Source organism: Pelophylax lessonae (assembly GCF_965119305.1).
Source record: "Pelophylax lessonae genome assembly, chromosome: 1".
Lineage (NCBI taxonomy): Eukaryota > Metazoa > Chordata > Amphibia > Anura > Ranidae > Pelophylax > Pelophylax lessonae.
Genome location: NC_138768.1, coordinates 662,600,260 through 662,626,687, shown reverse-complemented (window position 1 = coordinate 662,626,687; position 26,428 = coordinate 662,600,260). Strand labels below are relative to the sequence as shown.

The following is a 26,428-nucleotide window of genomic DNA, read 5'->3' as shown; positions in this document are numbered from 1 at the left end:
GGGAGAGTGCATTTGATCAGCACAGGGCCAGACAGAGGATCAGAGGAAAATGAAAACTCCTACAAGCTTTAAGCAGACAGTAATAAAGGTCACAAGACTGCTCTAACTGCTGATGAGAAAGGAATTTATCAGTTTATATTTACTAAAACAATTGCATTTCCATTTTCGCTGTTCTGTGGGAGACCAGATAAAGTGAATGCAGGGTCCTGGGGATAAGTAACACTTAGGTCCCTTTCACACGATCAGAGCGATCTGCCATCCGATGAAGACCGCTGATCCGCTGAAAACAGACGGATGACGATACGTTCGCCATCTATCCAGTTGGTTGAATCAGATGGGATTGGATGAAAACTGACATGCTGTCCATTTTCATCTGATCTCCCCATAGATGTGAGCAGGACTCTTGACAGGTCTGTCTCTGCACAATAAGCAGAGACGGACCTGTCATCTGCCTGCTCAGCGGGAATGAATGGAGCGATCCCCGCTGAGTTAGCAGGGGCCTCTGAGCAGATCCGCACCATGTGAAAGGGGCCTTTAAGAGTTTGTTCTTGTTCCAAAGAATATGTTTGAGGTCTTTTTAATTCTCCACTTCTCCATTTTCAAATTTTCTGCAGTTTCCTGTCCAAGTGACTACAGCTACCTGACATAGGTTCGAACCAATCTCCACTCTATTTAAAAAGGTACTTTGTGTCCCTGTTGCAGATATTCTGCTGACTTTCTGTCCTGTCCAGTGTCCATTCTCCCAATCGCTACACAGGCAGCAAACAAAACCTAAAATATGTTGATATCTTTGATTCTTTTGCAAACTGATAAACACATTTTGGCTGGAGTTCCAGCTGAAAAGCAGCATTTTGAACAAATTCAAGTGATTGTAAAGTCTTGTTTTTAAAAAAAAAAAAAAAGAAAACATGTTATACTTACTAACCCTGTGCAGTTGGTTTTGCACAGGGCAGCCCGGATCCTCCTCTTCTCGAGTCTCTCTTTGCTGCTCCTGGCACCTCCCTCTGTCGAGTGCCCCCATAGCAAGCAGCTTTCTATGGGGGCACCCGAGCTGAGCTGTAGCTCCATGACACATTCAGACACGAAGCTGCGGTTTGGCCCAGCCCCCTCTCTCTCCTGAGTGGCTAACTGACTTGGACAGCCGCGGGAGCCAATGGCACTGCTGCTGTGTCTCAGCCAATCAGGAGGGAGACTCCCGGACGGCCTAGGGACTCGTGGACATCGCTGGACAGAGATGAGCTCAGGTAAGTATTAAGGGGGCTGCTCTACTAACCTGCAGAGGGGTTGAAGATCAGAGCGGAGAAGACCGGATGAAGATTTTTTAATAAACGATTCAAAACGTCTCCTGTCATTATTTACATACACTGCCTTTTATGGGGTGAATGGGTAGGGGTTCAATGTACCCCAATCCATTCACATAGGGAGGGGGTCTGGTATCTGTGGGGCCCCCTTGTTAAAGGGGGCTTCCAGATTCCGATAAGCCCCCTGCCCGCAGACCCCCACAACCACCGGCCAGGGTTGTCGGGAAGAGGCCCTTGTCCTCATCAACATGGGGGCAAAGTGCTTTGGGTTGGTTCTGGTATGGTCCGGGGGGGTGGGGCCGCTCGCTCGTCCCCTCCCCTTTCCATGCTGTTTTTTCGGCTTGGGGTTACCCTCAAAACCAATACCAGACCCGAAGGGCCTGGTTTGGAACCTTGGGGGGGGGGGGGTAACCCCCACGCCGTTTTATTTCCCATTTTGGCGTGGAGTTCCCCCTCAAGATTCTCACAGCGCAAGTCGGATCATCCTGATCCGACTTGTGATGCGCCTTCCATTCAAATCAATAGGCTCCCATAGGAAACCATTGATTTTGAATGGAGGCAGAAAAAACGCTGCTAAAAGCGATGTGGCCAAAAGTGCAATAACGTACTGGAAAAGGCTACTAAAAGCACGTTTTTGCAGCTGCTTTTTCCTGGCGTTAGAAGTGGCTCTGCAGCTCATTTTTTCTGATGCCCAGGACCCTGCATTCACTGTATCTGGTCTCCCACAGAACATGGAAATGCAATTATTTTAGTAAATATAAAATGCTAAATACCTTTTCTTATACATGTATACTGTGTGTTTATGTATTTATATAATGTATATCTGTCTCAGTCTTATGACTTCTATCAGTTCCTGGTAAAGGAGGAGTTTTCATACTGCACTTAGCTGTCCTATCAGGACGCAGGACCCCTGACCCTCTGTCTAGATGGTGCTGGTTGCCCCTGTGCTGATCACATGCACTCTCCCAAGAAAAAATCCAGACATGTTCTGGAGTCAGTGAAAGAAGAGAAGAATCTGTGCATGCAAGATAAAGCAGCCTTTTTACACAATGCAGAAGATTAACCCCTTAGGTTCCACGGTGAGTATATCAAGCATGCTTTACTGCATTTACCGACTGATTTTACTTTTGAGGTTTTAGTAACACTTTAAGTCTAGGTTTAGAGGAATAAATAGTAGTGCATACATACCTTTTGTTGCTGTAGGCTTGTTCCATTGCATAGAGAAAATCAATGGTGCGAACCTCTGCGCTGTGTGAATGGTATAAACCAAATGTATATTGTGAACCAATCAATATTATTCAATGATATGTGTATAGGTTGCTGCAGCCCCTGCTGTGTTCCAACAATAAAGTGATAATAAGTTAAAATATGCGGTTGCTCGGCCTCACAATTACAAGTCAAAATAAATACTGTGACAATGAAGGCATAAATAAACAATAGTGTAAAACATCAAAATATTCAAGTGCAAATGTGAACGGTGAGTAGGTGAAATCCTATATAAGCTGAAAAAAAAGTCCAAATTCCAAACAGGATGTATGTCAACCACCTTCTCCAAGTCAGACAAAATCTACATGTATTCTTATGTAATCAATATAGTGCACTTCCACCTATGTGCAAACTTCCGTGCTCACAGAACTTTCACCTCATATAGGCCTTTGAATACTATGCCCGCTGAGCCTCCAAGGTACTCCATCAATCTCCACTTCCAACAGCTAAACACCCAGAATAATGTGGTACTGGTCCCTTTTAAGCCTCTTGTGGTCCCTTTCAACCTCCGATGTATCAGCTCAGCCACATGTTAGAATAAAACACATATACAGCTGCAAGAAAAAGTATGTGAACCCTTTGGAATGATATGGATTTCTGCACAAATTGGTCATAAAATGTGATCTGATCATCATCTAAGTCACAACAACAGACAATCACAGTCTGCTTAAACTAATAACACACAAAGAATGAAATGTTGCCATGTTTTTATTGAACACACCATGTAAACATTCACAGTGCAGGTGGAAAAAGTATGTGAACCCCTAGACTAATGACATCTCCAAGAGCTAATTGGAGTGAGATGTCAGTCAACTGGAGTCCAATCAATGAGATAAGATTGGAGGTGTTGGTTACAGCTGCCCTGTCCTATAAAAAACACACACCAGTTCTGGGTTTGCTTTTCACAAGAAGCATTGTCTCATGTGAATGATGCCTCGCACAAAAGAGCTCTCGGAAGACCTACGATTAAGAATTGTTGACTTGCATAAAGCTGGAAAGGGTTATAAAAGTATCTCCAAAAGCCTTGCTGTTCATCAGTCCACGGTAAGATAAATTGTCTATAAATGGAGAAAGTTCAGCACTGCTGCTACTCTCCCTAGGAGTGGCCGTCCTGTAAAGATGACTGCAAGAGCACAGTGCAGACTGCTCAATGAGGTGAAGAAGAATCCTAGAGTGTCAGCTAAAGACTTCCAAAAGTCACTGGCAAATGCTAACATCCCTGTTAGCGAATCTTCAATATGTAATGCACTAAACGAGAATGGATTTCATGGGAGGATACCACAGAGGAAGCCACTTCTGTCCAATCAAAACATTGCTGCACGTTTACAGTTTGCACAAGAGCACCTGGATGTTCCACAGCAGTATTGGCAAAATATTCAGTGGACAGATGAAACCAAAGTTGAGTTGTTTGGAAGAAACACACAACACTATGTGTGGCGAAAAAGAGGCACAGCACACCAACATCAAAACCTCAAACCAACTGTGAAGTATGGTGGTGGGGGCATCATGGTTTGGGGCTGCTTTGCTGCGTCAGGGCCTGGACAGATTGCTATCATCAAAGGAAAAATGAATTCCCAAGTTTATCAAGACATTTTGCAGGAGAACTTAAGGCCATCTGTCTACCAGCTGAAGCTCAACAGAAGATGGGTGCTACAACAGGACAAAGACCCAAAGCATAGAAGTAAATCAACAACAGAATGGCTTAAACAGAAGAAAATACACCTTCTGAAGTGGCCCAGTCAGAGTCCTGACCTCAACCCGATTAAGATGCTGTGGCATGACCTCCAAGAAAGGGATTCACACCAGACATCCCAAGAATATTGCTGAACTGAAACAGTTCTGTAAAGAGGAATAGTCAAGAATTACTCCTGACCGTTGTGCACGTCTGGTCTGCAACTACAGGAAACGTTTGGTTGAAGTTATTGCTGCCAAAGGAGGTTCAACCAGTTATTAAATCCAAGGGTTCACATTCTTTTTCCACCTGCGCTGTGAATGTTTACATGGTGTGTTTAATAAAAACATGGCAACATTTCATTCTTTGTGTGTTATTAGTTTAAGCAGACTGCGATTGTCTATTGTTGTGACTTAGATGATGATGATCAGATCACATTTTATGACCAATTTGTGCAGAAATCCATATCATTCTAAAAGGTTCACATAAATGTTCTTGCAGCTGTACCTTCCATAGTGTAAAATTGTATTATAATAGGAGAGACTCTTACATTTAAAGAATTAAAACCATGCATATAGTGTATTGAATACTCAGCAGAGCATGGTGTCTCAAATCAATTCTGGTCACGGGGGTCTTACGCGCTGCGTCACGTCCCCTGTAGAAGTTACGTAAGTTTTTTTTTTTTTTTTTTCAGCTTATGTATGATTTTACTTATTCACCATTAGAATTTGCACTTTAATTATCTTTGTGTGATTTTTATGTAAATATTTTGATCTTTTTAAACTATTGTTTGTTTATGCCTTTTACTTTCACAGTATTTGTTTTGACTTGTAGTTGTAAGGCTGCGCAACCTTATATTTTAAATTATCATTGCTCTATCACATACCTGTTTTCTCTACATACAATGCAGGGTTAATAGCCCTGCATTGTACCTGATGATCCAAGGGATCACCCACAGCCTGGAGCATCAGAGAGGGGGGGGGAGAACCATGCAAGAGCCTGCCGGAGAGAGGAATAAGGTAAGTAAACCTGCTTCTACCTTTACACCTTCAACTTAAAGAGGAACTCCAGTCATTAAAAAAATAAAAAAAAGTCAGCAGCTATAGCGTTGTCTTCCCACAGGCCGATTCTTGGTGGCTTGATGACTTGCTGGTCCTTGGATCTTGACACCTTCATCTTGGCTGTGACTTCCTGCTGTCCTCCTGGGATATGTAATGTGTTATAGAGGTTGCTTGGGGGTTGGCGCAGTGGAGGGTGAGGGGGGACTTTTGCAAAACTTCCATCATTCTCGGCCGTCAGAAAAAGGTACCTTATCTATCTCAAGAAAAAATCTTTGAAATTAGAGGAGTAGGGGTGGGGAGAGAGGCAGATTAGCTGTACTTTCACTTTAAAGTGAAGGTCTGTTTTCGAGGTGGTACTAAAGACCACATTAAAGCGGAGTTCCGGCCTCAAATACCTTTTTTAACTAAAAATACCCCTATAATACTAATCCATCGCCCTTTACAGAACCGCTATTCTCATACTTCCAAGGTGTACAGTATTGGATTTTAGTCAAAATCTTACTTTTAAAAACGCTGTCTGGGCGCGGCCATCTTGGATGTGGGCATCTGAAGCCACAGTGTAATCTGCTGTGTCCTTCTTCCTGATTCCAGGGAGTGTTCTGGGAGTTCTTCCTGATTCCAGCCTCCTGGAAGTGATGACAAACAGCTCCCAGGATGCAATGCAAAGGCGAAAGTGATGTCGGTGGCCATGGCCACACATGGGGGAGAAGGAGGAAGTACAATCAAAAATGCCCTGAAAATAAGATAAGGGACCCCCGAAAAAATTGAAAATGCCCAATTGTTGATCAGCATAGCGAGCACTCCAGGAATCACTAAAGTTGCAAAATAGGCCGGAACTCCACTTTAACTATACTATACGTATGGTGCAGTCTGTCACTAGTATTAACAAAACAGTCTTTGTTTTTCTGAATCCCCCATGTAACTTTGTTTTTTTTTTTTTATTTATTAATTTTTAACCTGCTGATCCTCATTATTTTTCAACTTCCTTTAACAGACTAAGCCATGCTGCAAGTGGCAGTTAGAGAGTTCTAACAAACTGTCTAAACCTAGCCATAGATGGATAGAATTTCAAACAAGTTCTCATGAAAAGTGTTAGGAAAATTCATACGAAAATTCTCACAACATTCATATGCTGTTTGAAAGATTTTGTTTACTTTCAACATTTGATTTTAGAATGAATAGACTTTACTGAAGGAAAACCACATACACTGTTTTTGAAATTTTTTTCCATCCTGCTCTGAATTTTCTCGTCCCTGCACTTGAAAATGAATATGAATGTCTATTTGATCCACTAATGAGTAGAAAAATGAACAAAATCTTTCTTAGACCCCTTTCACACAGGCATTCTGTTTTTTTCATCCATTCAGTCAGTTTTTTTTTTTTTGTTAGAAAATCCGATGAAAAACGGATCCAGACTTCCGTTTTTCCAATGAATTTCTAAGTTTTGGAACAATTAGTATTCAAATAATTTGAAAATTGATTGACCGATCTGATTTCTATTTGAAGAAACGCCGGTTACTAAAGTGCGGGGTCGGCAAGCTGGGCGCTGCGTCCCTGACAACTGATGACTCATCAGCTGTTAGCGGGGTTCCCCACTGACAGCTGAATGTAAACAAAACAGGGGGGGGCGGAGACAAGCGTGTGGAACCCCTACCTTCACCGAACCATACCAGGCCACGTGCCCTAAACATGCATGGGTGCTTTGGGACAGGGGGGCTGTCAGTGTTGGATAAGGGTAAACTGAGAGGTAAGTCTGCCATCATGTGCAAGTATGCATTATTGCAATGCTTCTCTGCAGTTTATTTCCCCTTTGGGGGACACTTGTACTGAGGTAGTGTGAAGCATTTCATTGCTGACCTCTATATCTAGAAATGCTTTTCTACCTGGCTGTGATGCCATATGCATGGTTTTAAAATGACTGGCCTGGAACAAGTTTGCATACTGCCTAAATTCTAATTTCCTGCTGATTTGCTGATCTTCATGCTTGTTCTAGGCCTGTGACTCAGAAGATAATGGAGCAACTGGGGTCAGCATGACAGCAAGGCAACTTAGGTCAGAAGGTATTAGTGTGTATTTTGGCCAAAATGTGTTAGCTCGCGGTGTGGTAAGTTAAAAATCTTGGCCCCATGGCTGTTTCATGTGCAGACCTTGCATTGTCAAAGCCCCTGTGAAAGACAATTTCAGAAATCCGGTCTGCATGTGCAAGCCTGCTTCATTGGACTTGGATCTGTATAAGCTTGTACCGCTATGTATGCATTTCAGTGAAGTCAATAATTTTTTATTATACAATTTTGTTTTCAAAACTATTTTGTAACAGGTCTAAGTACATTTATATCTGGTAAAGTGATAACGCTTAATAAAATAAAGGTTTGGCATGAAAATCTTGCTTTATCTTGGCTTCTTTGTGCAATCCGGGTGTGTGCCCGGGCAAAAATGTAGAAAGTTTCTATCTGGGGAAGCAGCACCACATTGAGGTGTATCAGATTGTGTTTTATGGACACGTTTAGTTTATGGGTATTTTTATTTAACCATTAACTTCATCTTACTGTGTCACAGTGTGGCTGCATCCTTTTGTATGCATTTAAACAGTCTTTTTAAAAGCCCGGGTGTATTTTAGCCAGTAGCTCTTGCAATATCCCATTCACACACAGGAATTGTGGAGGGCTGAGGTCTGAACTTTATGTAAAAGGAGTGCTTGCTGAAGATTTCTTTTATTAACTGTCATCATCTTCATAATATATGGCCAAATAACTGCAGTATAATAACTAAATTTGAGAATAATAGGCCCCTTAAGAAAGGCCCCAGTCATTCTTGATAGTCAGTGACAAATAGGTTGGAACAAAGTAACATGCACTGCTTGTCCTGCTTACATTCTCTCCTTGGTGTCATTCTCATCTGTCAATGTCCTGGCTGTGCTCTTATTAAAGCGCACTTCTACTAACGCAACTTAATTTCTGTAAGAAGAAATGACAGCATACTTAATTTAGCTCCTGTAATCTCATTCTTAATTTTTGTTTTGTTGCAGGGTAGTTATAATAAATTCAAAACATAAAATAGCTGAACTATTGCAGAGTTATTTAATTATCTTGCAAATTTGCATTTGTCCCTCCACTGTTGTAAGACCATTGCTAAGATTCGACTGTTTCGTAACCAATTCGCTACTGAAGCCATGTTTTAATTTTTTGCACACATGTTAAAATCTGAATTTTCTTGCTAGAATACACGTAAAACCACCAAACCCATATTTCTCTTACGTCCTCCGACAGTCGCCACCCTCTTCATATTCGTCACAATAGGGGTATTAGACTTTGCTCCGAAGGAGTAGCTAGGCAACAGAATATGTCAATACAAAAGTCTTAACACATCCCACCCCCAGGGGGTGGTCCCCTCAGTCAATACCCTCCCACTTCCTGTATCCATACTCCAGTTTCAATGTCTAGCTTGTCAGGAGTAGCTGGATGTCTCTATGCTGGGGCATTTGTCTCAGCCTTTTCTCTATTCTTTTTTGATTTTGTTTGAGTTTTTTCTCTCTGTTTGCTTAGCTGTTCATTTTGTCAGCGTTAGTTCTTCCGATGAAGAGGATTCGTGCGGGCTGGGACTTGGGCTGATCCCCCTGGTCGCAGGTTGTGGGTCAGTGGTTTTCCCGGCCTGCCATCGAGCGTTCAGCCAGGTATCGCTCCTGAAACAGTGAACGACCCATCCCTGTTCGGTGCAGGGATGCTTGGTGAGGTGGCTACCTCACTGGACGCTGTGTGGTTTCTTAACCCCGGTTTCGTGCGTCCTGGATGCGACTCTCTCTGCCTCATGTGCTGCGGTTTGTTCACCTGTGCGGGTCCCCCGCGTCATTAGAAGGTAAGTGTACTTATGTGGGGACCTGTCTGTCGGGGGGTGTCAGTCTGGGACTGTGTAACCTGCCTCTATTCACACTATTTGGCTCCCTGTCATTCTGCCTGCACGCTGTGGGCTGCAGGAGGGGGGGCTGTGTGGCACTGTGTGTCTGCCTGTTAATGTGTGAAGCGCTGTGTGCTGTGGGGCATGCCTTTGGTCATGTTGGGGGCACTGTACAGCGGTCGCTGCGGCGACCTGCCATGTTGATTTTTACATGGGTGATGTTGTTACATCGCAGAGCGGGAGAGCGGCGTTTTCGGCGCCAAGCGTCGCCATTTTGCCTGCATCGCCCCGGCCGCATGTTTTCAATGCGGGCGGCCATTTTCTTGTAGCCTCTCATAGGCTTTACAAGAGCGTCCTGATTGCATCACTTCCTCTTTCCTGATGTGCACCGATCGAAGCAGCAGCTACTACAGGGGTCCCCTCAGGTTTTTAACTTTTCTATCTGCCTGTATCCATTGCCTGTTTTCTGTGCTATCCCTGTGGGGGTCTCATTAGGCTTGTGTGTGTGGCGGTGGGCTGCGCTCGCCGCGCTTGTTAAGGGGGCAGTTAACCCTTTCTTGTCAGCATACGTTTTGTGGGGCAATGGATTCTCAGGAGGGCAAATTTCCTGCCACATTGGTGGGTAGCCAGGGGACTGCTGTTTCTCCCCCAGGGGGGGATTTGGCTGTGATTGTGGCTAATCTTGCTGCCCAGGTGCAAATATTGGTGGCTGCTCAATCCACAAAAAGGTCCAGAGTTTCAATTTCCTCTGGTTCAGAGGGTGATGGTGCGGGGGCTGATATGGCCGGGGTCTCCTTGTCGGGGTCCCGTTCCTCCCTGGATCTTGTGGGGTCCGAGGTGGAGGCTGAGGTTGAAGGGGTGGATAATTCTCCCCCTGGCTCGTCTGAAGAGCTTGCACTCATGGATGACTTGGTTGCTTTCATCAAACATACGCTGCGCTTGCAGGATGAACCGTGTCCGCCGGCTGCTTTGGCAGCTTATGGGACAAAGAGAAGGCGCAAAACATCACAGGTTTTTCCCTGCACTGATGATTTTCAGAGCGCCGTTAAGGAACAATGGCGTAATATTCGCAAACCTTTTGCGGTACCCAGTAGGTTTAAACTGCGTTATCCTTTCACGCCCGCTACTGACGAGCGTTGGTGTGTACCACCTCCTGTGGATCACGCAATCGCGGTTCTGAATAAGTCCACTGCGATTCCTGCTGAGGATACCCCGGTATTCCGGGATGCCACAGACAAGAGGCTGGAGTCTCTTGCCCGTCATACCTATTCTATTATGGGTTCTATGCTAAAAGCTCTGTTTGCTTCCCTTATGGCGGCCCAGGCCTATTTGTGCGATGCGGACTTGGATATGGTCCCGTTGGCCGCACGTGTACACGGTGTGGCGGTGTTGTCTCGCCGTTTGGTTTGGTTGAAGTGTTGGTCGGTGGACCAATCTTCTCGCAAGACTTTAGCCAATCTCCCTTATGACGGTTCTCGTCTGTTTGGCGAATCCTTGGATACTCTGATTAAGGGGATCACTGGGGGTAAGAGCACGCTCTTGCCCCAACCCCAGAAGGCTAAGTCAGCTCCTGGTAAGAAGCATGCTTCCTTTCGGCCCTCTCAGGGGTCCTTTCGTGCCTTTCGGCCGCACTTTAAGGGCAAACCGTTCAAAGGTCAGGGCTCTCAAAAGAAGCCGTGGACAGGTAAGCAGAAGTCCGGCCAATCCGGATCCGCTGCCCACAACAGTGCGGCCTGAAGGGGCGCCCTCACCCGGTTCTGGGGTGGGGGGACACTTGCTTGGCTTTCTACAACCTTGGCTGGCCCGTGTTCGGGACAGGTGGGTTCAGGAAATCGTTTGATCTGGTTACAAGATCGAGTTTCTCTCTCGGCCGGAGAGCAGATTTTTTCCCTCAAATCTTCAACTGTCTCCGGAGCGTTTGCGGGATCTGCACCTGGCGGTGCGGGACCTGAGAGCTCAGGGAGTGGTGGTCCCGGTGCCTCATCGGGACAGATTTCGGGGGTTCTATTCAAATCTGTTCACTGTACCCAGGAAGGAGGGCAAGGTTCGTCCAATTCTGGACTTGAAGGCTCTAAACCGCTTTGTGCGGGTTCGCAAGTTCCGCATGGAATCTCTGCGGTCGGTGGTGGCTGCCCTGGTTCCGGGGGAATTCATGGCCTCCATCGATCTGAAGGATGCGTACCTACACATCCCCATTTTCGAGGGTCACCGGAGGTACCTTCGATTTGCCATTGCGGAGGATCACTACCAATTCGTGGCGTTACCTTTTGGCCTCGCTTCGGCTCCGCGGGTTTTCACCAAGGTGCTTGCGCCACTGCTGGCCTTGTTAAGGGCCCAGGGCATCTCTGTCCTGGGGTATCTGGACGACATTCTGGTTCGATCTGCGACCAGCCAGGGTCTGGAGAAGGATCTGTCCGTCACGGTGCAGACTCTGCAGGAGTTTGGTTGGACGATAAATTATCCAAAATCGACACTGTGCCCGGCGGTTCGTCTTCCCTATTTGGGAATGATCCTGGACTCGGTCCAAGCGAAGGTCTTCCTACCGGACGACAAAATCAAGGTTCTTCAGGGAGAAGTCCAGTCCCTCAGGGACGTTCCGTGCTCATCCCTGCGGAAGTGCATGCGGTGTCTGGGTCTGATGGTCTCGGCTTTCGAGGCGATTCCCTTTGCCCAGTTTCACACGAGGGGTCTCCAAGCGGAGATTTTGTCCAAGTGGGACGGGCGTCCGCAGTCTCTGGATGTCCAGATTTCGTTGAGCCGTCGCACCAGAAGGGATCTTCTGTGGTGGCTCCAGTCCCCGGCGGTGTCGGGGGTAAAGTCTTTTCGTCCTCTTTCATGGACGGTGATCACCACGGATGCCAGCCTGTCGGGCTGGGGTGGTGTTCTGGGCGTTCTGTCCGCCCAGGGGACTTGGTCGGAGGAGGAATCCTCCCTTCCGATCAACATTCTGGAGTTGCGTGCGATAAATCTCTGCCTTCACCGTTGGACGGACAGGCTGCGCGGCTGTCCGGTTCGGGTGCAGACGGACATTGCCACGGCGGTGGCTTACGTCAATCACCAAGGGGGCACCAGGAGTGCCCGAGCGGCTCGGGAAGTGGCCGACATTCTTTCTTGGGCCGAGACTCATGTCCCGGCGATATCGGCGGTACACATTCCGGGGGTGGAGAACTGGCAGGCGGATTATCTGAGTCGCCAGACCCTGGATCAGGGGGAATGGTCTCTCCACCCGGCTGTCTTCCAGATGTTGTGCGCGAAGTGGGGTCTTCCGGAAGTGGACCTGTTCGCGTCTCGTCTGAACAAGGTAAAAAGGTTCGTGGCAAGGACGCGCGATCCTCGGGCAGACTCGTCCGACGCGTTGGTGGCCCCGTGGCACCAGTATCGGCTGCTGTATGCGTTCCCGCCGATTCAATTGCTGCCCAGGTTCCTTCGCAGGTTGAACTCGGAACCACACGCGGTGATTCTTGTGGCACCGGACTGGCCTCGCTGGTCCTGGTACGCGGATCTCGTGAACCTGGCGGTCGACGCTCCTTGGCGTCTGCCTCTGCGAGAAGATCTCTTGTCTCAAGGGCCGATATTCCATCCTGCTTTACAGTCGCTGGCTTTGACGGCCTGGCTGTTGAAACCGAGGTCCTGAAGGATAGGGGTCTCTCTCCGGAGGTCATTCACACTTTGATTAACGCGAGGAAGTCTTCCTCGGGGAAGGTCTATCACCGTACTTGGAAGGCCTATTTTGCCTGGTGTGAGTCCAGGGGGTTTTCACCTCGCACATACTCTGTGTCTAGGGTGTTGTCCTTCCTTCAGACGGGTGTCGACCAGCGTATGGCGTTGGCTACGGTCAAGGGTCAGGTGTCTGCGCTGGCCGTTCTCTTTCAACGTCCTGTAGCGTCTAACTCTTTGGTTAGTACCTTTGTTCAAGGGGTGCGACATCTGGCCCCTCCTAGGAGGGCACCCTTGCCTCCTTGGGACTTGAACCTTGTTGTCCAAAAAAGTCGCTTTTTTGGTGGCGATAACTTCGGCTCGTAGGATTTCGGAGCTGGCGGCTTTGTCCTGTAAGTCTCCGTACTTGGTCCTTCATCTGGATAAGGTGGTCTTGCGACCCAACCCTTCTTTTCTTCCGAAGAGAGTTTCTGATTTTCACATCAATGAGGACATTGTCCTGCCTTCGCTCTGCGCGAAGCCCAAACATCCGAAGGAGGTGGAGCTGCATTCCTTGGATGTTGTTCGGGCGATTAGGGTTTATCTGAAATCGACTGAATCTTTCCGCAAGTCGGATTCCTTGTTTGTCCTTCCTGAGGGACCTCGGAAGGGCTTGGCTGCATCGGCCTCTACCATTGCCAAATGGATCAGACAGACTGTGGAACAGGCCTATACTTTGAAGGGGAAAGTTCCCCCTGTGCCTGTGAAGGCGCACTCTACAAGATCTCTGAGTACGTCTTGGGCCTGTCGTCATGGGGCTTCTGTGGCCCAGGTGTGTAAGGCGGCGACTTGGTCGTCCGTTCACACCTTCACGAAATTCTACAGAGTGGATGTTCAGGCATCGGCAGATGCTTCCTTTGGCCGCAAGGTTCTTAGTGCGGCAGTTCCTTAGAGCCTCTTGTATGGGCTGCTTGGCTGTTTGGGATACATGTTGTTATCCCTAGGTTATTTGTTTTCCTGGGATTTTTTGCTTCTGTTGAGCAAGTTTTTTCTTCTGTTGCCCAGATGGTTTCCTTCCTTTGGTAAGGTTCCTTTCTCTGCTGTGGAGACGGCGTTGCCTGGGGCGCGGCTGCGTTTCCCACCCCTCATGTTTGCACTGCTTTGGGATGTCCCCATTGTGACGAATATGAAGAGGGAGGCGACTGTCGGAGGACGTAAGAGAAAACTGAATTTTTGTAAAATCTTACCTGTAAAATTCCTTTCTCTGAGTCCTCCGACAGTCGCCGCCCCCGCCCCTCTTTTGGGGTTGATTGTACTCTCTACTGCTATTCCACTGAAACTGGAGTATGGATACAGGAAGTGGGAGGGTATTGACTGAGGGGACCACCCCCTGGGGGTGGGATGTGTTAAGACTTTTGTATTGACATATTCTGTTGCCTAGCTACTCCTTCGGAGCAAAGTCTAATACCCCTATTGTGACGAATATGAAGAGGGCGGCGACTGTCGGAGGACTCAGAGAAAGGAATTTTACAGGTAAGATTTTACAAAAATTCAGTTTTTCCTAAAGCGGAAGGCCTGCAATGATGGCAGATGCAAAATATGTTGCACGGTATTTGCACAACGGTTTATCAAATCTATATTTTCAGGAAAGAAAATACACTGAAATAATTTTGGTGTACACAAATGCAATCAAATACACAATTTACATAGCATATAAAAGATGGGGTTGCATCATGTAAATAGATGCCGAACATGCCAAGCCTCAAAATTTTGCGTACCCATGAAATGGCAAAAAAGCACCTTTATGAAGGTTTTATTTCAGTATACATATAGAGCATGGTGCTGAGTTACCAGCTTACAACCTTTATCTGTTGGGGACATCAGCAGCAAAATTTCCCCACTATAGTTTGTGGCTTTGTTTCCACTCATCTTAAAGCTAAAACAAAATTTCTATCCAGCCTAATGCCTGGTACATTCACGTAACAGAGGGCTGAATGGAAAAATAACCCGCAAAAAAACTTGAGGATGTCGCTGAACTAACTATGCAAGGGAAGTACAGCAATCTCCCCCCTGTGCTATTGTATTCTGATAGGGGGAACCCACCCTCAACAGAGCACACCCCTGCCAGAATTCACTGGTCAGCGCTCAGTCATTTGTGGAAAGCGCTGACCTGGTGCTGATCAGCTGCTGGTTTTTCAGCATGCTTGTTGGACAGAAGCCAGTCAAACACCTGTATACACTGGGTCAAAGTCAGTTTCTGGCTTTGAACTTCTGGTGCTGCCAGCTTGTCCAACTGGGGCATTCCTCCTACTTCCTCCTCCACTACTTGGTATATGATTTGGGAATAGCAGTCTGATCAGTCACAGGACTCTCTCCTCCATTTGCAGATTCGCTTTCAGTACACAATAGGCTTTTACACTCTCTGGGACCATGAATTACCCCTCTCCCTTCTAACCTCCTCAGTGTGGCAGTCCTTTGCATTGTTACATTAGCTAAGCCTTACATGAATTATTTATTTATTTATTTTTCGCTCAATCAGCGGGTTTAAAGGAAAAAAAACAACTGATTTTGCCATCCACACATTTAATGTGGATGGTGGAATCACTCCCACTGAGCTATTGTATTCTTCTGGTGGGGAGCCTTCCTTGGCGGCAGAATGTAATGATCGGTATTACCGGCTATAGTCAGCGGCACTGATCATGTCAGGGTGGTTGCACACAAATCAGTGCCTGCTGAATCGGCCAAATTTTGATCAATGCATAGTATGGCCAATTTAATTCTTGTGTGTATGCCTAGTTTTGAGCCCATTCATTGCTAACCTGTGTACATGAACTCTGGAGTGATTAGATACACAAGAAGTGAGGGAAGAGGGCCATCCCCACTTACAACGCAACACAGCGCAAAACATTGTACTAGTGTCCACCATGTTCATAGTATTACCTTCACTTTCCGGGTATAGTAGTTGTGACTGCACTGTCTAGTAGACAAGAGTTTGACCACTCTGTTCTGTATACTTGGTCAGACACACCCCCTTACACATCCATGTGACAACACTGAGCCAATCAGCACTATCATAAGGTATTCCATAGCCCTATGCACTACCACTCCAGTGACTTGTAGCTTATACAAGTCTTTGCTTTCACTTCTAGCAGCTAAATGGTAAGTATATGTTGCTGGGGAGGTCTTCATTAAAGTACTTAAGTCGCTTAACATCTGCAAAGCAGAGATTCTCTTCTACTTAAGCCTGTAATATAACTTGAAATCATTATGCATGGGGTTTAAAGCTTCCATGCATGTTGGACCCTTTTATATATTTTACTTTTGCAAAGTAAAAATGTTTTTTTGTTTATAGTTTATTATACTTGTATTTTGCAACACCATAAAATGTATACATTTATTTATATTTTTCTCCTTTTTTCTCAGGCTGCTGCCATCTTCAATTCTGCATTTGGGAGTTTCTTGGTAAGTAGTAAGACCATGTCTTCTTACTGTGTCTGATCATCCTCTAAATAGGTACAGTTTCCAGTTAAATCCATAGCCACTGTTAACTGTCTAGATGAAGACATATGTCAATACAGTGATTTATTTTCTTACGGTCTTTAATGAAGTATATTGGATATCCATTACAAAGCAACGAATGGCCTAGGTACAGTGGATGCAAAAGCTGAACCATTCTTGTGCTTTAAACAATGACACATGATTGAGCATCTTTGGTCTTGGTTGGAGTGTCTCCTGGGTATTGATGCAATTACAATATGGTTTTACGGCACAAATTGTGTTTTATAAGTAGAAAACTGAACATTTCCTTATATTGACTAAAACAATACTCCTATATGTAGTTGTTGTTGTTGCAGTTTTTACACAACCGTAGACTCTGCATGGGCAAAAGTAATTCTCTAAAATGTAGTTCATATATAGATTGTTGTCATTTTTTAAAAGCCAACATATCTCTTTATTTAGCATGGTAGATCTCTTCTCCCCTTGTCTCAAAGTTGCTGAGAGATAGATAGATAACTTGGAACTGCTCAGATCAAGTGATCCCTTTGTCAGAACAACTCACTGATAGGAATGGTCTGCATTGTCCATTGAGGTTTTCCAAAGCAATATCATTTATTGAGTGGTAACTTCACTTATCATTGATCTGAATTGTGCCGGCTTCAATTCCCAGGAACTAGTATACAGCCCATTTAGTAGGGGAATAGTAATATTCTGTCAGACACTAAAGAAAGACTTATGTTCTAGGAAACTTTTAAATGAAATCAGTTATTTTCTGCCAAAAAACTGCCGAGAAACTGCCTATTTTTAGGACTAAGCTGAAAGTTAAAGGAGTTTTATGGTAGCCTCATACAATTTCATTTTATAACATCCACATTACAATAGCAGTACAGTAGTTCTTTCTGACAATATAATATTCATGCACTTTTTTCATGTTGAGAGTCGTGCTCATCTGCAGACCATCTGTTCCAATAACTGGCTGGGTTCCTTGTATGCTCTGCAGCTTCTCCCCTGCTCATTCCTTTGGTTTACTTTTGGTTTCAAAGGACAACATATCCCAAGGTACCTTGCTTCCTGCAATCAGTGATTATTGTACTGACTCTGCCTTCTGAAACTCCTACTCCTTAGTACCTGTGCATATCAGAAGTCAGGCTCTGTGTGACACAGCAGTGCCTACTCAAGTGAATATGTTTGACAGAATTTTGGAAGTAAATGTAAGTTTTAATACTACAAGATTGTTGAGATGTATAGGAGTAGGCTAGAAATAATTGAAATTCCATGTGAAAATTGATAAATGATTTAACATTTTGACCATAGACACACTTTATCCTGTGACCAGATGATGTAAATTAAAAAGTTAACCTATTCTGATCAAGCAATAAAATCCATTTAAAGCCTTTTTTTTTTTTTTTTTTAAACAAAGTGCACTTATACTGTTTGCCTCTAAAATAGAAGTATAGGCAAAACTTCTTTATTTCATTTTAGATTGAGTAAGGGAGGGTAATAAATGCTTTCTAGGGATGCACCGATCCAACTTTTTTGGTCCCGATCTTTTGCTTCGTGAAATCGCCGATCCCGAATCCGATCCGGAAGTACTGTTTTGTGAGCTTATAACAAAATATTTGTGTCTATAGATGTAGGCCTTGCCCCCAAAAACCCACCACAAATTTACCCCTAGCGTTTTAATGTGGATATTGCAATTATTTCATTATTGTCCCAACAATTGTTCAGTAATTGTTTTTTTTTCTATTTATTTCTCATTTAAATCTTTTATTTTTGCTGTAATATTTGAGGTTTTATCACTAGAGTAACAATAAAATGATGCTTTTCTAGGTCTTGGTGTATTTGGTTGTGGTTGAAACCTTGTGTGTATTTCTCTTAGATTTTGTATTGTATCCAGCCCTCTTTCATTGTACTCCCCGAGCCAAGCACTGGGTTCTTCTGTGTCTTATTTATTTTCCTCCTGTTTGGGATGCATAAATATGTTTTTTTTGGTGTGGGTTGTATCATGTATGGCCATTTTTTATTGGATCATATATAAAAGTTTACCTCACCCAGGGTGCAGTAGATTGCATATGCATTGTTCTCCTGCAGGTTGGTTGGTCATCCTTGGTCCTTCAATAACACAGTACAGTGAATGCGTGTAGTCCTCCTCGGACAGGAAGTGTGTTACTGGCAGAAAACAAAATGAAAGAAAATGAATGCAGTCACTGCAAATGAGGACTAATAAATTTTGGAGCAGTGCCTGTAGAAGAAGCTCCTTGGTGATAAATTCTGGGCTTGTGACAGTTTCAAAAACAATCATTTTTTAGCATTTTCCTTATTTTTTGATGACTGAGTTCTAGATAACAGATCTATTATGTGCAGTGCAATTTTCAAATTTTTTTTTTTTTTTTCCAGCAGTGGGTAATTACTAATTATGGGTGAATTCAATTAGCATAAATTTCAGGCCATCCAAATATCTCAGGATCGTACCATTGAGAATTTCTTTAAGTTAAGACAGTAATGTCATTATCTCCTCCTCTCATTTAAACTGCTCGCTTTACAATAATTGTGCAGCTTAATAAGTGATTTGATTTCTCCCCTTGATGAGGTTTTAATAAAATTTGATAGTGTTTGAGTAATTCAGCATAGCTAGTTATCAAAGCAGCTGGTCCTGGCAGCATGCAAATATGTTTCCCTAGGGTGGTTGTTGGAGGCATGTCTGCTGTATATGTGCTCCATGAATGCTCTGTCACTGGGCCTGTAAACACTGAGCAGTGCTTAGCCAACATTATATGAATCATCAAATAAAGCCGTATTTATGTGCTTTATGTTATTGATGCTTTCTGAAAATACATTTTGTTTTCTATTGAATGAAACCTACTCGAATGCACATTTTTTAGTCTAGTAAACACTGTTAATGAGCTTTACGTGCCTGAGCTGCTTGTTAATGTTTCTCCCATGTGGAAAGCTCCTGTGTATTGTTTGTTAGAAAGCACATCATTTAGGGATTGTTACTTTATCACTATAACAGCAGCATGTTATGAGGCTTTACATCTGCCCAGTCATGAGTAGCGTTCCTACCCCACCAGAATGTTCAGTAGGCATTGAGCATAGCTATGGTTCATTTTTAAAGTGTACCTGTTACAGATTCATTAGAAGTGATGCTCATGTTATGTTTTTCATATGAAATGCATACATGCTAAGTAATATGTGCTTGTAATTATTACCTTTCAAAGATGACAGTGGTCCTCCTAACAATGCTTCCATCTGCTTCTCTCTTCAGAAGGAAAAAACTGTCTTTGTACAGGCATCATCCAGGATTGTCCCCTACTTCCTGGACTGAGATGCTGGCTCTGAGTCATGTAAATCCTGGGGCAGATGGATGTGATCACAAATGTCTGACACATCTGCTGCAGCCTCTCACCTTGCTGCAATGTTGCAGAATATACTCTAAATCACAGGTGTCAAATACAAGGCCCATGGGCGGAATGCGGCCCCCCAGGCCATTTCATGTGGCCCTCGCACCTCTCCTGCAGCTGCAGTCCCCCCCCCCCCTTTTTGTCTCTGCCCCTACATTGTCTCAGTATTTGGCAGCAGAGGGGACAGAACTCCTTTGCCAGATCCAGCGCTTCTCTGTGCAGCTGCAGAAAGGCTCATCTTTGCCCCTCCCCCCTTCTCCGCAGCCTGCAGCTGAGAGGAGGGCAGAAGTCCTCCTTTTAGATCCTGCACCTCTCTGTGCAGCCGAAACACCACCTTGTCTCTGTCTCCCCTGGTCTCAGCATTTAGCAGACTCTGGAAGCTGACTCCAGGGGGTAAGGGGGTGAAAGTAGAAGTTCAGTTTTTAGGTAGAGGCAGCATTGGTTTCCCTAAAGAGATTAGTTTTTGGAGTTCACCTAAAGGTGTGCAGAATGGGAGATAGCTGAAGTGATTTGTTTGTAACATTCTAGAGGATAGGAGAGGCTTTGGGATAACCTGGAGCCAGGCATGAGAGGAACTTAGAAAGGAGTTAGAGAGTAGAGGGTCTTGGGAGGAGCAAAGAGAACGGTTTGGGTGATATTTTGAGAATAGGTTAGTGATGTAGTCCTGGGCAGAGATGTGGATGGCTTAATATGTTTTTTTTTTTTGGAATTTTATGTATTTGGTGAACAGAAGTAGGTGCGGGGATTAGCAGAGTGGGACAGCAGACACAACAGTTTTCAGGATAGATAAGTCTGGCAGCAGCATTCATGATAGGCTTATTGGGCGATAGCCTGTGCAAAGGAAGGCCTACAAGGTGGAAGTTGTAGTAGTTGAGACTAGAGATTACAAGGGAGTGAATTAGTAGTTTGGTGTCATTGGTTAAGAAGAGGCCCCGCCACATGCCAAAAATGCTGCTCTAAAGTAAAAAAACAAAACCAAAACCTGTTTGTAAAAGTTAGTTACTATACTTGCCTTACCCTCAGCTTCCACCTGCAGCGCCTAGGCGAAGTTGACAATCCCACCCTGCCAGTAAAATCCCAGACAATGTGTAACGAGGGGCCCTCAACATCAGGTGAACCTAGTAAATAGGCTGGCCTAGTGCATGGTTTGCTTCAGTGATTTTCTAAAATTTAGTGGTTCTAAAGGCAAACTCTTTCCTTGCATTAAAGTGGATGTAAATCCTCACATATAGCCAGTGAAGTGAACAGCCTCAGATGATACACAGAGATTAAACAAATCTCCCTACATCATTTTTATTTGTATATCTGCTGTTTTCAGCTTTCTACACTATTTAGAAAGTGAACATTGTGTTAGAATTTTTTATTCCTGTTCCAACACTGGATGTGGAGTCTTGGCATACACTGTGTGACAACTGATTGGAGGAAAGGCACATCCCCTCCTCCACATAGGCAGAGGAAGAAAGAAACCTGTAGAACTGTGCTGTGATCAGACCAGCTCTCTGCTAATCTATCTTTCTGCACTCACCCTAACACAAATGTCCAGCTGCTTTTATCTCAAGTGTGGAGTACTTGTCAGAAGTTATGCTTATGGAGGAACAGAGCAGCAGAAAGACACCGGACATAGGGCTTTGGAGAGAGATAAGAAAACACTACAGATATATGTGCCCAGGTCAAATATGAAAGGGGTTTACATCCACTTTAAGGTTAAAAAAAAAAAAAAAAATAATCCCTTCCAATACCAGTTCCCCCCCATCCCTCTTAAAACACTTGCCTGAGCTCTACCTCGATTTAAGACTGTTGACTTCTGCTGCTTCTTAAGGCCCGTACACACTTGATGGAAAACGGACAAAATATCCTCCGATTTTTCTCTCTCATGCTCAGCAGTCATAACCGTTTTTAGTTGACAGTGCATAAATGTTCACGAAATTTCTCGTCCGATTTTTTTTTTTTTTTTTATGGGACATTTGTTCCTAGACTTCCGGGTTGTCAGCAACTTCAGATCATGCATGGTCTTTCGTATCCGATTTTTCACGGACGGACTGCATACACATTAAACGAAAATTGGTCGTCTGGGGATGGACGATAAAAATTTTGGTGTTTGTCCCTCTGTTTTTTTTTCGTTAAATGTCGGCATCGGCTGCTGAAAGTTGTGTACACACTAGCCGAAAATCGTACGATTTTACCTCGGACGGGAATTTTTGGCAGGTTTTCTACTAGTGTGTACCCCACTTTAGTGAGAAGGGAACGGGTGGGATTTGTGTGTGTCTATGGATGCACACAGACCAGCCAGCCTGGGAGTGCCCCCAACAGCAGCCAGCTTGCACTTGAAGAAGAGAAGGAGGGGACAGCGCCGAAAGGGGACTGCAGAAGAGGAGCTAAGGAACTGCTCTGTGCAATACCAGGTTAGGTATAACATGTTTATTTTAATTTTAAAAAAAATCAGCCTTTACAACCACGTTAAAGTAGAACTATGGTCTTTATATAAAAACAATCTGTGCTGTGGCACATAATTATAAGTGCACCTGAACTTCATTTTCTCTTAGCTTCTCTGCAAATTTAAAACAACTATCTGTTAATCCCTTCAATGAAGTCCAACTAATGCAATTTCTTCTCATGGTGTTGCAACAATGCTGCAGTGTTTCAAATTTGCACATGATGTCATGCCCCATCTCACGGCCCGGCTGAGAGTGAGAGTCAGGAGCCGCAGTTAGGAGCAGGGGGCAGGGCACCCACGTGACGTCACGCCCCAACTCGCGGCTCGGCTGGGAGAGAGTCGGGAGCCATAGTAAGAAGCAGGGGGGCCGGGCACACACACGGGACGTCACTGGTTGGTGGGACACCCGCGGTCCCAGCAAACCAATGACTGCTTATAGTAGCAGCCTGACGGTCCAGGCGGAAGCATCGTGCGGTCTGTTCTTGGGCCGCCATTTAATGACGGCCGTCCTAAACGGTGCAAGTTTAGGAGATATGTACAGTACCTATAGGTACGCCCTATCATAGGCTTACCTATAGGTACAAATTACAGAGGAAGCTTTACTTCCGCTTTAAGTCCTTTGTGTAGGCTGTAAACATCTGTATGAAATTAGATATTTCCCATTAGATCATTTCTGTTTTCTTCAGGAAGATTGATATTCTTTTGCCTGTAGGACATTGATTGTTAGCCTTCAGGTGATGTACTTCTAAATTCTTTCCGGCCCGAACTTTCTTTTACTTCTACATCTTTCTTTCTCTTTTTTTATATTGTTTCATCTCCTGTTTACACGACATGCAGGTTCCTTTTCAGCCATTGAACAATAACTGCACACAAAGTTTAAGCTGAGCTAAAGACAAATGGCTAAATAGATGAAATGCATACAGGTGGTCTGTTTTATGTATCAAAGAATATGGATTTCTGTCATCCAGGTTTTAGATTTAAAGAGCTATGCTATACACAACTCCTTCCCAACCTGCACAGTGAATTAAGAAGCAGCAGACTGATGAGGGTCCCTCTTCTATCATTCTGCTCTTTCCTCCTATTGGCATGCTCCTTACATTGCAGCACCTCTAAATCACTCCTTGTGCTGCTTCTCCCCTCCTAAATCTGAGCTGTGTTGTACACGGACTGCAAGAGAGATACCAAGTCAATTTCATCTACTGATTTAACTACTTCTGGACCAGAAGGTTTTACCCCCTTAATGACCAGGCCATTTTTTGCGATACGGCACTGCGTTACTTTAACTGACATTAGCTAAAACAATTGTGGGAAAAAATTACTTTAAAAAAACTCACCATGCCTCTTACTAAAAACCCTGGACTGTCTTTTTTCCAAAAAGGGATAATTTGGGGGTATTTGTACTGTCCTGACATTTCAGGGACTCAAGAATTTAAATAGGCTGTCAGTACATCAGGTGTGATTAGATGTGATCAGTTTTCAGTGATTGGCACCATGACTTGTAGACTCTAAACTAAAAAGGGAGAAAATTGAGCTAACCCTCGTGTGCCATAATCCTAATTGTGGACAAGAAAGAAACATTTGATACAACATTAGTTGTACAACAAACTTTTAGCGGACTTTAAAGGCACATACTGGACAGGCAAAATCTTTTGATTAAAAACTTATGTATTTTATTGAAAACATATATAAAAGGAAAATCAAAAAAAAGAAGCATATGTGCATAATCAACATATTAAAATCAAACTGTTTATGGGGAAAAGACCTCCATACAAGTTCAAAATGGATATACAGACATTATGCATGATTCGTTACAAGAGGTACGTATTTGTTGTATTGGTCTGGAAAGGTCGAAGCGTTTCGCATTGCGCTTCTTCTGGACCTCAGACGTTTAAATACTCTCAACAGAATAAACAGAATATATGATTAATAGCCAGTAAGTATTATCAGGTGTTTACATTTTTGCATTTATTCATGTAATGACCGAAAGAGTTAAATGCATCGACCAACCTCCTTTGTATTGCATCACAGGAGGTTGGTCGATGCATTTAACTCTTTCGGTCATTATATGAATAAATGCAAAAATGTAAACACCTGATAATGCTTACTGGCTATTAATCATATATTCTGTTTATTCTGTTAAGAGAGTATTTAAACGTCTGAGGTCCAGAAGAAGCGCAATGCGAAACGCGTCGACCTTTCCAGACCAATACAAAAATACGTACCTCTTGTAACGAATCATGCATAATGTCTGTATATCCATTTTGAACTTGTATGGAGGTCTTTTCTCCATAAACAGTTTTCTTTTAATATGTTGATTATGCACATATGCTTCTTTTTTTGATTTTCCTTTTATATATGTTTTCAATAAAATACATACGTTTTTAATCAAAAGATTTTGCTTGTCCAGTATGTGCCTTTAAAGTCCACTAAAAGTTTGTTGTACAACTAATGTTGTATCAACTGTTTTTCTTGTAGACTCTATAACTTTCACACAGACTACGTAATATCCTTTCATTTGGGTTTTTTCTTTACCAAAGATATGTAGCAGTTTAAATTTTGTCACAATTTTATGACCAAAAATTACTTATTTGCAAATTTTCACAATAAAAGCTAAAAAGTGTTTTGGTTTTTTTTTTCAAAATTTTTGCTATTTTTTTACTTATATTGCAAAAAAATAAAAAAAGCCTGTGGTGAATAAATACATCCAAAAGAAAGTTCTATTTGTTTGAAAAAAATTATAAAAATGTTGTTTGGGTACAGTGTCGCATGACTGAGTAATTGTTATTCAAAGTGGGAGAGCGCTGAAAGCTGGTCTGGGCAGGAAGGGGGTGAAAGTGCCCTGTATTGAAGTGGTTAATATGTGTATTTTTGTATCTTCCTGAAGTTCCGCTTCAACTTGTTTGAAAAGTGACTGATGCCCATAATGGTCAGTCTATAACACCAACCAGTTTTGATATTGAGGAGGCAAAGGGTTGGACAGCTTTTGAACATTTTGCCACATAGAGTAAATCATCCTCCTTGACTCCCACCTCTCCCCATAAGCCAGGGGTGTCCAAACTATGGCCCTCCAGCTGTTGCGGAACTACACGTCTCATGAGGCATTGTAAATCTCTGACATTCACAGACATGACTAGGCATGATGGGAATTGTAGTTCCTGAACAGCTGGAGGGCCATAGTTTGGACACCCTTGCCATAAGCACTTGAATCAATTCCCTGAATCAAAATATTTCAATATTCTTTAGTTCATATAATTATAGAAATGTTGAGCCTTTTATTGATATGGAAAATTATCCGGTTCTTTTTAAATTTCATGATTGATTTTTGCTGTTAAAATCTTCTTTCCTCCTTGTACACGTCATGTGCCATTGGCCTTTGTACAGTCTTTGGGACGAAAAAGTTAATTTGCCAAAAATTTATGCTGACCCAGGATATATTCAAACGTATTTGTTATTTGTAAGGGTTTATAAAACATATTGTGTACATCCCCTAAAGGGGGACAGGATTGGTGCTGGTTGAGCGTATATTAATCAGTGTCCCCTTTGTCTTGCATATTTGTGACACAAATTAGATTACAAGAAAGACCAGCAACTTCTAAATCAAATTTTTAACGCTGGGACAAAATGCTCAATATTTGTTATTTGATTTTTTTTCTTTTTTGCTTCTTGAGATGCATTTCATTAAATTCAATGTAATTAGCAGCATGCTGTCACTCTGCCATGTATTTGTAAAGTGTCAAAAGGGGGAAGTTATTTATTTCTCCCAGATGTATTGGACATTATTAGTTTCCATTTTTTTTTTTTCTACTAAACTAAAACTAAGTCATTTGACAGATTTATAGACTTCAGGAAATACCAGAGTATATTTCATGACACAAATTAGTACTATAAGGCATACTGTGGGGTGTAGATTTTTTTTCCCCTATTTTGTTGACTTCCAATTAGCATTTTATAATGGGAAAGTATCTCTTGTTAGTGCTCTGCATCGTTTGGTATGTCTGCAGCAGCAAGGATGATTGAAAACGGAAGCTAATTTTAACTGAGAGCTGTGGTGGGCACCCTGTTATATTTAGGGGACCTAATAGTTGTCTACAGACTTAGAATACAAATCATGGCTTTGGAAGGACAAAAATCAGCAGTACAGGCAGGGAGCACACTTGAGGGTGTCCATGCTGGGTGGCAGTGTGCCATTACAATCTATTTGGCAGCATGCTGAAATGACAGCAGTCCACATTTACTGGTGCCAGCACAATGTCATACAGCAAGACATG

General features: G+C 43.5%; 1 protein-coding gene across 1 annotated transcript in view; it reads left to right on the top strand.

Moving 5' to 3' along the window:
• Positions 1 to 26,428, top strand: part of SLC10A7 (solute carrier family 10 member 7) — a 345,341-nt gene that overhangs the window by 123,265 nt on the left and 195,648 nt on the right. Inside the window, exon 5 of the mRNA XM_082258940.1 lies at positions 16,251 to 16,289. Within this exon, the coding sequence (XP_082115066.1) occupies positions 16,251 to 16,289 (39 nt within the window). The remainder of the gene's footprint in view (positions 1 to 16,250; positions 16,290 to 26,428) is intronic.